This window comes from Neolamprologus multifasciatus, chromosome 20, assembly GCF_963576455.1.
Source record: "Neolamprologus multifasciatus chromosome 20, fNeoMul1.2, whole genome shotgun sequence".
Lineage (NCBI taxonomy): Eukaryota > Metazoa > Chordata > Actinopteri > Cichliformes > Cichlidae > Neolamprologus > Neolamprologus multifasciatus.
The window spans coordinates 35,056,757-35,072,041 of record NC_140458.1 but is presented as its reverse complement, the minus strand read 5'-3'; the positions used below and the strand labels follow the sequence as shown (position 1 = coordinate 35,072,041).

The window sequence follows — 15,285 nt, the reverse complement described above, 5'->3', positions numbered from 1 at the left end:
CTCCCTTTTAACAGGAAGAAACCTCCAGCAGAACCAGGCTCAGGGAGGGGCGGGGCCATCTGCTGTGATTGGTTGGTGTGAGAGAAGGAAGACAGGATAAAGACATGCTGTGGAAGAGAGACAGAGGTTAATAACAGATATGATTCAATACAGAGAGGTCTGTTAATACATAGTGAGTGAGAAAGGTGACTGGAAAGGAAAAACTCAATGCATCATGGGAATCCCCGGCAGCCTACGTCTATTGCAGCATAACTAAGGGAGGATTCAGGGTCACCTGGTCCAGCCCTAACTATATGCTTTAGCAAAAAGAAAAGTTTTAAGCCTAATCTTGAAAGTAGAGATTGTCCACCATTGTCCACCAAAACTACCTAAAAACATGTAAAAACTGCCAAAACGCATATAATAGTTAAAATGTGAAAGTGTAGCTTGATATGATTCGACACACAGCAGATTTTTCTGTCATCAGTTCTTTACACATAGGCTCAAACGAACACCACGCAGGCTTTAGGGTAGAGAACCGTGTGAGTTTAATATCCAGTCTGACTGCTAGAGAGCTGCAGGGCTGTGGTACATGTCTGAAAACTAAAAACATGACAGTTAGTTAGTTACATGCAGATGCATGTAAGAAACAAGACAGGCCATGCATTGGGGCCAATTATCCATGTGCAGTTTTCTGAATAGATTTAGCTTGTGAGGCATCTTTACTCTATTTTTTCATTTTACTGTCTTTACATTTAAAACCATGTTGTTGTGTCATTGGAAGAAAAAGTCTCTCATATTTAAAAGGTGACATGATGCAAATGTGGTTTTTTTTTATATATATATTTCTTTTCTAAACCAGCTTTCAGACGATCAAAACGCTCATAGATGAGCCTCAGAGGCGTAAAATTGGCAGCGCAAATGACTCAAACCTGCTAGATAGGGAAAGTAATTGCTGTGTACGTGTTCTGTTGGTCAGACTGCACGTGCTGGCGATCCAGACTTTTTTTGACGCAGTGTCTCAAAGCATGTCTGTCTCTTCTCTACTCTAGATGCGCACAGATGCAGAGAAGAGATCTCTAGTGGAGAGCGGTCTGTCCTGGGACTCCGATGATAACAAACCCAGCCGCAAGAGCCAGGGCGGCAGCATCTACGATACAGGAAGCCTCAAGTCCGAATCCGCTAATAAATGGAAAAAAACCCGGCCACAAGGGGAGGGGCCGGAAGGTGGGAAGGGTGAGCTGAGAAAACCGCAAACCCTGGGTCAAGGAAATGTGTTGAAGAAAGGAAGAAACCCACCTGTGGGAGTCACTTCCCCAATCACACACACGTCTCAAACCGGGCTAAAAGTGGCAGGTGAGTGGCAAAAAGTATATATAGAACATATAGTTTTACTTGAAATGGTTTCTTAACCTGACTCGTCTCTCAGGCTGTCTTTAAATAGTCCTTTCTTTCTGGCAGTCACACACTCACAGACACACTCTCTGTTTCTGTCACACACTTTCATCCACAGCTGCAGCCCACCCTCTGGGCCTTTAGAAAGTGGTGCCATGTATCAAACACCCATCACCACCCACACCCTCGCTGCCTGCCAGCCAGTGACTCACACACACTGACCAACAGTGTTTTTCTTCCTAGCCAGGCGTTATTTTTGTGTTGAAGAGATAATTTATAGTGCTAAAATAAGGGCCTTTATACGAGCGTGTGTGCTTCTAATAATGTGTGCTGTGAGTGCAGCCATGACTTGATTCAGCCTTAAAGACTGTCACCCATCACACTTAACACACACTCGCTGACACACAGAAAGAGCACAATGGTAGGGATTGTGCAGCTGCCTTTTGGGCACACCATCTGTGTGTTGTTTATGTATGCACACGCAGACACACACGCAGACACACACACATAAAGACAACCGAAACAACAGGATATTAGTTGCAGTGTTATGTGCCAGTGCAGATAGCCAGGGGTCTGTGCAAACAGTCCTGTTTCTGTGGGACGGTGGTGCGTTTGCGTTGCCAGCTGTTGAAATGACAGATATGCCAAACAAGTGTGTTGAAGTCGCCTGTGATCTTTGTGCCAGGCTGTTATTGTTATTGATGTCAGCACTGTGAATCTGCCATCGTGGCTGCTCGATGCGCCACCGAGTGTGAGGCTGTCATAAATCACAAAAACAGATTTGGAAAAGAAAAAAGTTTGTTGTTGCTTGTCGGTGTGCGGAGAAGCTCCAGGGTTTAGTCACATGAGACACAATCATTCTTAGTTTCACAGAACGCCGTCTATCGCTGAGGTCAGGAGGGGGCTGTGCGTCACAGGGTGCGTGCCCCGTTTGTTATGCGTCTGCATTTTTGTGGAGTTGTAGGAGACACAGAGTGTGTGACTCTGAAGAAGTGACAGCATGTTGGGATGAGCAGTGTGATGCACTTCCACACTATCTCTATCTCCTCCATGTGTCTGTACAGCACAGACCACACTTTTAGTAAGTGCAGAAGATAAAACAGCAGCTAATGATCACTTTAATTGTCATTTCAGCTGCTGATTATTTTACCCAGAATTTTATGAGACAGTTGTAAGCAAATAGTTCAGAGAGGGTCTAATTTACAATTTCACCTACAGTCTAAGGAGCTTACAAAGAAAAGCGTCTGGACTTCTTTAAGTTGCTTGAAGACGTTTCACCTTCATCCGAGAAGCTTCTTCAGTTCTAAGGTCAAATGGTGGAGAGTCCCAGATATAACCCTAGTGGGAGTTTCCCCCCACAGAGGGACAAAAGGACCCCCTGATGATCCTCTAATCGCCTGAGCCAAGGTGTGAAACTGGGTGTGGGTCACAATCAGCCAGAGTTTCGGGTGAGTTCATTGTGAAACCATTTGACCTTAGAACTGAAGAAGCTTCTCGGATGAAGGTGAAACGTCTTCAAGCAACTTAAAGAAGTCCAGACGCTTTTCTTTGCAAGCTCCTTAGACTACGATGACCTGGATGACTGAGAACCTTCACAGACAATTTGACCTACAATTAGTCAGTGACCTCCCCGTGTTATCCATAAAACTGACGTCATATCACACGTGCTCTGTTTGCTCCGTTCTTTCATTTTGCGCTTTTGCAGGAGCGACTTCTCAGAAAGTAAACATCTCCTTTACGGTGTCATCTCTAAAAATAAAACGGTGCGTTGAAACTGTGAAGCTCACAGATGAATTTGTGAATTGTCTCCGCATGACTGATATAGAAATGAAGTCTTTATTAGGTGAGCTCATATTAGTGGAGCCTTGGTTCGCTCACAAAGGGCATCTTCTCTGTTATCCTTGTGAGTTATGGTGCACTAGGATCTCACAGTGAGCATAAAGATTTTGTGAACTGTTTTTTTGTCAGCTTCTTTTAAAAGTCTGAGCACACTGCATATTTTCAAGTGTTCATCATTATGTTCTCGCTGAGCTGTGGACAGGTTGTATTTCTTTTTTCCTCTGTCACAGGAGACAAACTGCAGCTAACGTTCGCCTCTAACGCACACAAATAACCACTGATACTGTATCTTAACAACAACATGGTCACACATGGTCCCGGTGTTATGATTGATGAGAGATGATTTCAGCAGATTTTTCAAGTCTTGCAAAAAAACGTGGTCAGTCCCGGGCAGAGATGGGCAGTGACGCGTTACTGTAATCCGATTACTTTTTTCTAGTAACAAGTAAGGGATTACTATTGCAAAAACGGTAATTAGATTACTGTTACTTTCCCGTAGGAACGCTGCGTTACTGCGTTACTAAAACCGTGATTTTTTTGCGAGAGTGTCTCATGACAGTGACGTAAGCGAGTGCGACGTTCGTGACAACAGCTGTGTGCAGATCAACAATGGATCATATATCGAGTGCAGAGAGAGTATGAGCGTGCAGCGTTTAAAGCGTGGAAGTACTGACCTTACTTTGAGTTTGATTCCATAAAAAGTGACAAAAACATTAGTGTCCGTTGTGCGTGGGAAGAAAACTTCTTTTTACAGCGAAAAAACCCCTAAACTTCCAAACAAGCACCGAGTAGCTACGACGTAATGGGAAACTCACAGAGATGACCACTTCCACTGACCGCTGCACACCTGCACCAGGGTAACCCTCCGCCTACCCCACTCCTGCTTTACAGGTGAAAATAGAGCAACAGGACCGCTAGTCTTTGACTTTATTTATTTTCTGCTGTGTTTTACTTGCATCTATTTGAAAGACTGAGTGTAAACACACAAAATATTTTATGAGCTGGAATGTGCAGAAAATAGGTTTAAATATTAAACAAATTTCTTCCAGTCAGAGAATGTTGCAGATAATTAAATTTTTGCTTGATGCATAAAATTAAAAGATTAAAACTAATAAAACAAGTTTTAAAAAGAGACTTTTCCATTTGATTACATTTTGTATGATGATTATGTAGAAAAAGTAGAATTGGGCTGAAAGATCTATCACTTTATCACCTATTCAGGTTGTAAATCGTGTTTTTAAAAAGTAACTAAGTAATTAATTACTTTTGAAAATAAGTAATAAGTAAAGTAATGGGATTACTTTTTTGGTGAAGTAATCAGTAATTAGTTACTGATTACTTTTTTCAAGTAACTTGACCAACACTGGTATTATAGACAAATAAGAGTATTATGGTGGGTTTCCGTAACAAGCGCAGCATCGATACGATGTTTCCACTTTACCAAAGTGGCCTTCAGCAGAAGAAGAGAAGGAGCCACTTTCCTCTAAGAGCCAGAGAAGCCAGCTTTTTGATGTTTCATTGAAAAACGTTTCTCTGTCTGCCAGTCGCTCTGAATTTGAGCGTTGTGCTCACATCTCCATATCTTCAGACATGTTGGCCTCTCGTGCTGAGAAACGTAGTGATTCATCACCTCTCCTACGCGCTTACCGTGTGAAGCCGCGAGCTTCACGGTCTCTACAAGCCCGTGTCAGTAAATCAGGCTTCATTTGTGTCAAAATTAATACAATTGCCTGAGTTTTGTCGGTGTGTCTCAATGCCAACAGTGTGTTTCTTCAGCCCAGTGTTCATGGATCAGGCTACGACGCGGTTACACAAAGGATTGAGCTTTTGATTTGACATGTAAACCCAATTTTCACTTATATGAAATAACCCAGTGCTTTCTGCACGATCCCATCACTAAGAACTACAAGTGTGTGTGTGTGTGTGTGTGTGTGTGTGTGATCCTATGTGTCTGTCTTTTGCGGGTTTATAAATACTCTTAAGTGTCTCCAGATGTCCCCAGGCAGCATGCCGGTAGGTCTCATTCAACAGCGGTTCTTTGACTCTGTTAATGCCTTGTATATAAACCTCACATAACTACTCCCATCAGATGCACATTAAGAGAGTGTTGGTAGTGTGGACTTGTGTGGGTGGTGCATGCAGTGCACATGTGTAATAGACTTTTATTCTCTTAATAACTTCCAAACAAGCCCGTTTAATTTGCCACATGTTCAAATGTGGACCCTGTTTCTCTAAGTTGCCTCACCTTTCCCCAGTGAGCCTCCAACATGGGAGAAATTCAGTCGTGTTGGCTGTTTGATGCAGTTTAGTGCCTACAGACGTGCTTCATGAGCACCCATGCTGCACATGTTAATTTTGCCCCTCTACAGCTGTGACGTCACTGTTCACTGACTGGAAAGCTTAAAAAACTTGCTGGAAGAAGGAAACTTTTTCAGTTCATCAGGATGGAAAAGAGGAGTAACTGCCTGATAAGAGCACATGTGTGCGGGTTAAGCTGGCTGTGAGTCTGGTCTACAAACTGTCTGCTTGCTCAGACAGGGATTTATTTTTATCAGCTGACAGTCAGACATTGTAGGTGTGTAGATAAGATACTGTCTCCTAATATGGCTCGCTTAGTTTCAGTCATCATTTCACACTACTTTACTCTGTTCAAGCTGCTCATCAGGTGTTTTTCTTTTCTGCTTTAGGTACCGTGAAGTCTGATGGGAAGCCCATGGAAAAGTCCCGTTTAGCAGTGAAGACTTCCAGTCTTCAGCGCTCCTCCTCTGATGCTGGTAAAGACCATCGAAACGGCACCGGAGCTGCTGAGCAGCGTAAGCCTCCATCCGGCCTGGTCAGGCCCTCCACTGGTGGAAACTTTGGCTTCAAGAAACCAACAGCAGCTACCAGTAACAGCACAAACAACTCAAGTCCGCCCAGTGTAACCAGTGCAGTTAGCAGTGGCATACCCAGTGGTTCTGCGACTGTAGGGAAAATTCCCAAAACATCCGGTATTCCTGTAAAGCCAGGTGCTGGTGGCGGAGGACGAAAGACAAGTCTCGATGTTTCGAGCAGCGATCAGAGTGGTTTTCTGTCTCCAAATGCCAGAACGTCTCTGCAGTACCGCTCTCTGCCCCGCCCCGCGAAAACGAGCACCCTGACTTTAACACGGCCAAGCTCAGCGCGCCCAGTGAGCACCACCATGGACGCCGGCTCTGGACTCATCAAACCAGCAGCATCACAGGGCTCAAGGCTCAAAGAGCCGGGCTCGGTGCACAGTTCTGGAGCAGGACTGAGTAAACCAGGACGTGGGATCCCCAGTCCCGGTCCTGTCAATCAAACCGACAGAGAGAAGGAGAAGGAGAGAGCCAAAGCTAAAGCTGTGGTTTCTGACTCCGAGTGTGGGGGAGGGTCTATGAAGGGAAGTCCTGCTCAGACCCCATCAGAGAACGGAGGGAAAGTACAAGGGCTGAGGCCCCCCAGCAGCGGCAAGAGCATGGAGCTCCCATCTCCCAGCACACACAGGTATCAAAGCTACTATTTCCACATAAACACACGATCACATCTAAAATACACATTTGCTTCAACATCGTCTTTCTGTCTTTAGGTTGTCTGGAGTGCGCAGCCTGGCAAAGCCTCCGTCGATGGTTCAGCTTGACAAGCTGAACTCAAACAGCCTGGACGCTGAGGTTCGGGACACTTTGCCTCCTAAGATTCCTCCTTACTCGAAGCTTCAAGACCTCTCCGGTTCAGCAGGCAACTCCACTAGCTCTTGCCTGACCCCCAGCCCCGCCCCTGTACTAAATGTGAACTCTTCAGCCTGCTTTTCCAGTTCTGCCATAGGTTTGGGTCCCAGGCAGGTCACTTCCCTCGGGGTAGAAAGCAGTGAAGGGAGAACCTCTCCCCTGCTCTACCCTCGGATGTCTGGGCTGCATCGTAGCTTGGAGTCTCTGCCACTTCAGATGAGCCTGGCCCCAGAGCCCCCGGAGAGAGTGGAGTATAAAGGGGGGGAGAATTTGACGAGAGGCTACACCACCTTAGAGTCCCGAGTCAAAGATAGACACAATGACGGCGGCCAGCCCTCTAGCTGGACACCCGGAAGTAAAGTCTCACTGACTCCCACAGACAGGTCAGTTCAATTCTACTCAGATACATCCATAATGCTGCACATGCTGCATGTTCAGCCAAGTCTGTCCCAGGGTTTAAATAGAGGGCAACCGAGTAGCTCCACCTTGTGGTCAGTTGAGGAAGTGCACCAACTTGATTCACTGCTCAGGAAAGCAGAAGGGATGTGGAAGAGCTTTGATAATCTGCAGTTTCCCCCCAGAATCGAGCAACCAGGTGGTTGTCATGCAGACATTTATAAAAACCAAGAACAACATGACGAGGAGATCCTTAAAAATACTGAAAATATTTAACAATGCTTGCTTAATCCTCCTGAGTGCTGATGGTGATGATGAGTTTTAAACTAACCCTCTCTGCAGGAGCCCTGTCTGGATATGAGAATAACACTTCTTATCAAAACAAAGTTGGTGATTTAACTCTAATAATAATAATAATAATAAACTTTATTTATAAAGCACACTTAAAAACCAAGGGTATGCCGAGGTGCTTAACAAGTAAGAGACTAGGAGGAGGATAATAGAAATAGGACCAAAGCAAGTACTAAGTATGCAAGCAGGTAGCTGTCACTGATACATAGGAAAGCAACAGGTACAGAGCAAACAAGAATTTAAATGAGCATAAAAGTGCATAATATAAAATCAGAAAAGAAATATTAACTAGAGGGAAAGGCAAGATTGAATAAGTGGGTTTTTAGTCGTGATTTGAATCAGAGGCGCGGAGGTCGAGAGGAAGGTTATTCCACAGTACCGGGGCAGCCGGAGCAAACGCACGGTCACCCCGGACTTCAGCCGAGATCTGGGTCAGGAGTAGTTGAGTGGCAGACTTGAGTGTTCTAGCAGGAGTCTGTGATTTGAGAAGTTCACTAAGATAACTCAAACAAATCGTTCTGAATGCGATGTTGAATATGACGAATTTAGAGCCCTAAAGTCTGCGTGATCATTTGTCCCCTTTTTTAATGAGAAGGATAAAAATGTGTTTTTCTTAAACTCAGCCAACAAATAAAGTAAACAGTGCGCGCGCACACACACACACACAGATATGCTGAGGCTTGCTGGGCTGTTATTACTGCAGGCCTGTTATCAGTGTTGTATTAGCCTTACTGACTGAAGTCATAATTACTAGCTGACGCTGCCCATCTTCCAGTCTTGCTGCGTTTCTTTGTGCCTGCTGTCTGTGCTTGACTCTAATAACTCCCTGCACTAGTGATTAATTAATGACACTGTTTAATCTCCACAGCTCTCAGAGAGACAGAAACACGCTGCCAAAGAAAGGTTTAAGGTAAGTAGTTCCACACACAAACTGTAAATGTGTCTTTTTTGTTAAATTTCACGCACAAACACAGATGTGATTGATAAGATGCCCTTTGTGTGGCAGATTATGTGGCTCTTGCCCACAGCTCTGCTGCTCCTTTCCCTCTCAACGAGCCCTGCCAGGAGCATTTTGTGTGTTTTGGTAGTCGAGATATTCGACTGACTTTTCCCGTTGCCAACACTGACTCGGTCCATTAAACTGTAGTTTCAGCAGTGCCTCCCAGATCGAGGAGGACGGGAAGGAGAAAGGAGAGAGGAGGCACTCTCATACTGTTCTCAGTATGGCCGACTCGCTCACTCTCCCACTGCTGTCCTCACCCACCTCCCTGCCCCGAACCTCAAAGACCAGCATGGGTGCGTAGACACACAAGCACACACACTATGATGCCCAATGATAAATGCTGACACGCACACATTTGTGTGATGTGTACTGCAGAGCGTTGGTAACTTTATTTCTTATAACAGTGCCGAGCCCGGTGGGCGGCCCGCCGAGGATGACTCGATCCAACAGCATCCCGACACACGACGCCTCTATGGAGCTGTACGGGGCGTCGCCTCTGGGCAGCACGGTGTCACTGGCTGAACGCCCCCGCAGCATGGGAATGGTTCGCTCCGGATCCTTCAGGGAGAGGGAGTCGAGTGAAGATGGTGATTTTTCTGAACGTTTTTGTCATCTGATAAGTTGTTTGACTTCATCTCAACTCTAATGGATTTGTTTTCCTTTGTGTGTTACTCTTATTTATGCTCAGTTCATGGCTCCGTTCTCTCCTTGGCCTCCAACTCATCGAGCTACTCTTCGGTGAGTTTGGGCAGCATGCAGACTCAGGTAGCTACAGCGCAGCGTATGCTGTATGTGTGGATGTATGTTGGTGCAATGACGCTTTCCTCTTATTTCACTCTTTAAACACTTGAAACTGTAGCCGGTACCTTATTAGGCCCCACTCCTCTCGTCTGTCTTTCCTAACATCTTTACTCTTATCCCCTGTGCTGTCCAAGGCTGAGGAGAGGATCCAGGGAGAGGTAAGTGTTTTCTCCAGCTCTTTCTACTCAGCTGGTTTTTCCCATCCACTCTCATCCTCGTTGTCTGTGCGAGAACAAGCCTGTCAGTCGTCATCTGCACCATCCACTCACTTGCATAATGTCAGGTTTAGTGGCCTCGGCTGTCTTATAACTGGAACGTTCCTGCTTTTATTCACAGCAAATCCGCAAGCTGAGAAGAGAGCTGGAGTCGTCGCAGGAGAAGGTTTCTAACTTAACGACGCAGCTCACGTCAAACGTACGTACTTTCTGTCGATGCTGCTTTGCACAAAGCATGTTAAGCTTCTTTTTTTTATTGCGAGACTTCTTTTTGCATATCACACTACTCAAGTACTTGACCCTTTATAGAAAAGTGAACAGAGAGAACCTGTGTGATGTCGGTCATAGATCATCTCGCTGCACTTTCAGGATGTTTCCTATCTTTGCTGAGTCTAAGTAATGCTAATCTCCCCTCTCAGCTTCACTACGTACACATGTGCCTCGCTCCTTCCTCCTCCCTTGTTTCAGTGTAACTATCCAGTCAGCATTTTCAATGCGTCTGATTGCGGCAATAAAATGCAGGAGTTATGCACCGCTTCATGCAGGAGACATCAATCAATCAGTGCGTGTGCACCCCCCCATTTTTCCACATTGTTTGACCTTCTCGTATGAATGTGCAGAACAGATGCGTGAAACACAGCCTGATTATGTGCTGGATTAATGACTGAGCTGAATCCATTATTTTACTGTGTTAATACATTCTGTAAAGGAGAATAGAAAGTAATTTTCTCTCCCTCCTCTGGGCTAAATTGGGTGTGTGTGAGGAGATTAGGGAGGAGGGGAATTTCACACAGACGACATCCTGTTCAGCCTTTGTGCCTCATTCAGCTTTTTAGCACTTCTTATGCAGGGATAAAGGGTCAGACGAAATCCATTCAATCTGTCCCTCTGTGCGTAATGTCTGCTTTAAACGATGCTCTGTCCAATCGGCCGTATAAATAAAGTTCATCTACATGTTGTTGATATCCTGATATAGACAAATTTAAATGAAAAATTGAGTTTAATCTAAATTGTTGTTTTTGTCTCTCGTCTTTTCTAAACAGGCAAACCTGGTGGCCGCCTTTGAGCAGAGTTTGGCGCTGATGACATCGCGGCTGCAGAGCCTGTCGCTCAGCCACGAACAGAAGGTAACGTCCCAGCCCGCTTTCAAGCACAAACAAACAAAAACCTGAGCTGCAGCTGCGTTTCACCACCGCTAATTTCTCACGAGCACTCGGCTAAGAGCTAATACGCAGGTGACTTTGATCAAATCCTGCAGCGGGAGCTGAATCTAGGTTAGAGGCCCCTGGCTGCAGTCCTGCAGGGCGACTCGGTGTGAAAGGAGGAGGATCGGTGTGTTAAAAATCTCTAAAGGCTGAATGATAAGCGAGACTCAAACAGTTTGCATGTGCACCTAAAGTAAACATCACATTCCTGCATTCTTCTGCTTTTGTGTGTTCTGGTGTAAAAGAATCGATCGGTGCCTGAGGTGTTTAGTGTGAGCATGAAGAGTCTTTCTCAGTGCTTCATGCCTTGCTGCTCCCTCTGAAAGCCCTGTCTAGACCACTCCAGGAAAGGTCTTTGTTGTTTGTGCCAGTGCACTGACCTGTGCAGTTCAGCCCAAAGCACAGACTCTTTAACCTCGAGGAGATGAGCCGGGCGGCTCTATTCAGAGTGGAGTGGCATCGATTTTAGCAGACAATAAGCGGCACTGTCGTTCTTGTCTTTTTGAACTTTTCACATTGCATTGGTGCATTACTAAAAGCTCACTCCCACCACATAAATAACATATTCAACTTATTTAATGAAAGTATTCATGATTTTTAAATAAACCTTTTTCATTTATTACAGTATAAAAAACAGTAAAATGAAAATGCAGCATTTTTTGGATGATAACTTGATAACTAGACGAGTACAAGCTATCACTCGGCTCAATTTTCAAAGCAGATACAAACAAGTCTTCCTCAAAGCATTTATTTACTGTTTGTGCAGGACTCTGAGCTGATAGAGCTCCGGGAGACCATTGATGCTCTGAAGACCAGGAATGAAGAAGCCCAGGCTGTCATACAAGGAGCCTTAAACAACCCAGACAACAGCAAAGGTCTGTAAACTATTCAGGTTTTTATCTCTCTCTCACTCCACAGCACTTTTATTCAATATTTTCTCTTTTTTCCCAGATCTGTGTATCCGACGTCAGAACTCCTGTGAGAGCATCTCCAGTCTGAACAGTTTGACCAGCATGTCCAGCGTGGGCAGCTTGAAGGACCAAGATGCTAAGAAGAAGAAGAAAAAGAGCTGGGTGAGAGCTGTTTGTGAGGCTTTATGTTATTCTCACTGCATGGTCTGTGTCTGTTCTCCTTAATGAAAATGACCAGTATGACCAGTGTGACCAGTCTTTCCCTCCTTTGTGTTGTGCTATTCTGCTCTTTTAGGTCTTCGAGGTGAGTTCAGTCACTGTGTTTCTATAAAACCTCTATTAACTTCCTGTCATTCCTCGAGTACCCTCCATCTCTGCTGATTGGCCTCCCACACTGCTGATTGGCTGCCTCTTATGTGACCATTTAATTTGAATAGACGGCCGTAATTCGGTGGCTAGCAGCAGAAATGATGTTCAGTAAGAAGCGAAGCGCTCAGGCTTAATCATCGAGTTTATTTAACGCATCTTTCAGTTATGTTCCTCCCCTGTTACATCATACTTTATCCTGTATTTTGTCCCTGTGTAAGAGATACATGACTTTTTCTTTTACCATGTAACTCTCACTAAACCAGCTGCTCAATCTAAGTGCAGAAAACGACTGAAAGTTCAAAGCGGTAGTTTGTCATTTTGGGCTCTTTGTTTTTGATTAGCATCAGCTGCTTAGTTTAAAACAAAGGTACAGATGCACATGATGATGTCTCGTTTATTCATTCTATATATTATGAAACTCTATACTTGACAGATTGGGGGTTTTTTTGGCTTTTATTTGCAGTGAAAAATGACAAACTATTCCTTTATTTTTTATCCTCTTTGTACTCAGCATGTGTCACATTAACAGCTCTAACTATTCCCTCTTTTTTTCTTTCCAGTTATGAATGCAGTGATGTGAAGTTACTGTTTGACTGTTTTATATCAGTTTATCTTCTGTCTCTATGCAGCTGAGGAGCTCCTTCAACAAAGCATTCAGCATTAAGAAAGGCTCCAAAACATACTCTGACATTGAGGAAATTGCCACCCCCGACTCCTCAGCTCCTAACTCTCCCAAGATGCCTCATGAAGGGGGGGAAGGAGGAGACGGCATGCTGCCTTGCCTCAAAACCTCAGCTTCAGCCACCTCCTCTGTGTGAGTGCACAAACACCGACTCCACCGCACAGCTCAGCAGCGCAGTTTTTGTCTATGTAAATTTCTTATAAGAGCTCCTTGGCTTTTTCCAGGATCATGGAAAGTACAGAAGAGGGAGACGGCGAGGAAAGCGCCGTATCAGAGTTGCGCTCAGAGCTCTGGGTGAAAGAGAGGGAACTGACAGATATTCGACTTGAAGCCTTAGACTCTGCACATCAGCTCGAGCAGCTCCGAGAAGCCATGAAAAACATGCAGGTTTGTTTTGCCTGCTGCACGTGTCTTTGTTCACTTACCTGCAAAGCTGTTTACAATTTAAAGCTTTGTTCTGCTCATGTTTCAGTCGACGGTGGAGAACCTGAAGGCAGAAAATGTCAATTTAAAAACAGGAACCCAGCATCACCTCCCTGCCTCTGGTCCCACCTCCTCCACGTCCCAGCCTTCAGGCCTGGCGTCCCTCCTGGGGCCCTCTCTGAGGCAGCCAATGAGCATGTCCCTCACCAAATCCTTCAGCCTTAGTCTGAACGATTGTAAAGATCCAGGTCAGAGACTAACAAAGCCTTAAAACAATGTTTACCTCCTAAAGAAGTGCAGCGTGCATCTCCTCCTCATTTCCTCCTCTCTTGCAGAAGCGTCTCAAGGTGACACGCTAAGCGTTTCTTCTCAGCGTGAAGAAGTGTGTGCACGTCTGCTGGTCCGTATTGGAGAGCAAACAGAGGTAGACGTGGAACACTTTTATTACTCACAATGTCCGATAATGTCAAGAGCTTTAACTGGACAATCTGGGAATTAAGTAGGGGTGGGGAAAAAATGGATACTGTGTAGCATGGTGATATTTTATTTGCTAATAATGTATCAATACAGGGACAGCAGAAATCGATATTTTGTTACAAAAAGGTTTTTGTGCTCTGACTTCAGAGCATGTTGATCCTTTTTCTGAGCAAGAATCCTGACATTCCTTCACTGTCCAAATGTGTTTAATAAACATGACAGTTTACTTATTTTAATTTAAGACATGTTTTATTTTAATTAAGTTTAAAACTTTTTTATTTAATGTAAAATTATATTTTGTTTTAATTTCCTTTCAAATTCTTCAGTTGCTGAAGGGGCTGCATAGTTTTCATAAACTGCATAGTTCAGAATAGCTATAATTGTACCAGATGGTTGATTCAGTTAAGTTGGACTAGACTGTAATACAAACCGTTCAGTTTGTCAACAATCAAACTGAAATGAGAGAAAGACTGAGTGTGAGACTTTGATATTAGAGAAAATGATGATTGATAAAGTTTACCTTTATGTACAGAATCTGAATATCGCAAAATATTTTAAAAAATCGCAATAATATCGTATCGTGCGTTAAGTATTGTGATAATATCGTATCGTGGGATGTATGGTGATTCCCACCTCTAGAATTAAGCGTCTGTTTCTTCTCTGTAGGACGGTAAACAGCAGCAGGAGTTCTACCTTGGCTCAGTACTGATCAATGCGAGGACTGACTGGCCTTGTCTTGACTCCCTCATAGCCAAGACCTTCAAAGTAAGTCTTGTAAATCTGGTCTCCATTTTTATTGAGTGGACATGTGTGCTTGAGTAGCCCGGCTGCGATTTGTTTGCTCAACCGTAACATTTTAACTGTGATATATTTATTCTTTGTTTAGGATTATTTAAGTCAAGTGGACCCGACAGCCAGCTTGGGGCTGACCAGTGACTCCCTGCACATGTACCAGTTTACCCAGGGCAGGCTGAGGGTGATTGGGGGGGACAAACCCCAAGGCTCACCTTATCGATGTCTCGGCAATGGTCCCGCTCGTATTTTTGTCACCTTGAAAGGTTAGCAGATACAAGTGCATTCAGTGCTATTTTCCATGTCCTGTCTCTCCCCCCCCCCCCCCCTCTAACCAGCGGATGGCTGCCCCTCCCAGAGTTGGTTGGAGTGGTCAGAGTTTTTCCTTGACTGCTCGTGCTTGCTTCATATGGAGATTTTTGATTGTTTGGGTTTATTTGTATTGTTATAGGGTAAAAGTTGTTGCAATATTTGCACTATAGGAATAAAAATGGAGCTGAAAACAGTTTGTTTTGCTTTGAAACGCTGTATTCAAAACTCTTATTGACGTCTGTTTTCTTAAATGAATCATAGGCAGCTTTTTAACTTTTACATGGTGCTCGTCTCGAGGAGTCTTACACATATTTTTAGTGTAATCTGATGAAAATGGTTGGCTCGAGGGCCGTGGATGCCAGAGTGCTATTAAATAGCCACAAGACAAAAGTAGGACTTTGGGAATGTAA

The 15,285-nt window shown here is 44.4% G+C and overlaps 1 protein-coding gene across 9 annotated transcripts in view; it reads left to right on the top strand.

The window, feature by feature from the left end:
- nav1a (neuron navigator 1a) overlaps positions 1-15,285 on the top strand; it is a 98,987-nt gene that overhangs the window by 78,801 nt on the left and 4,901 nt on the right. For 6 of the 9 annotated variants that reach the window (XM_085147050.1, XM_085147049.1, XM_085147048.1 and 3 more), the window contains 18 exons: positions 1,032-1,335; positions 5,901-6,717; positions 6,800-7,321; positions 8,554-8,595; positions 8,833-8,981; positions 9,093-9,275; positions 9,377-9,453; positions 9,624-9,647; positions 9,826-9,903; positions 10,748-10,831; positions 11,676-11,784; positions 11,861-11,982; positions 12,819-13,003; positions 13,096-13,258; positions 13,344-13,542; positions 13,630-13,718; positions 14,438-14,536; positions 14,658-14,829. In XM_085147050.1, the coding sequence (XP_085003176.1) occupies positions 1,032-1,335; positions 5,901-6,717; positions 6,800-7,321; positions 8,554-8,595; positions 8,833-8,981; positions 9,093-9,275; positions 9,377-9,453; positions 9,624-9,647; positions 9,826-9,903; positions 10,748-10,831; positions 11,676-11,784; positions 11,861-11,982; positions 12,819-13,003; positions 13,096-13,258; positions 13,344-13,542; positions 13,630-13,718; positions 14,438-14,536; positions 14,658-14,829 (3,418 nt within the window). The remainder of the gene's footprint in view (positions 1-1,031; positions 1,336-5,900; positions 6,718-6,799; positions 7,322-8,553; positions 8,596-8,832; positions 8,982-9,092; positions 9,276-9,376; positions 9,454-9,623; positions 9,648-9,825; positions 9,904-10,747; positions 10,832-11,675; positions 11,785-11,860; positions 11,983-12,818; positions 13,004-13,095; positions 13,259-13,343; positions 13,543-13,629; positions 13,719-14,437; positions 14,537-14,657; positions 14,830-15,285) is intronic. The other 3 variants (XM_085147052.1, XM_085147054.1, XM_085147051.1) reach the window with 3 other exon arrangements.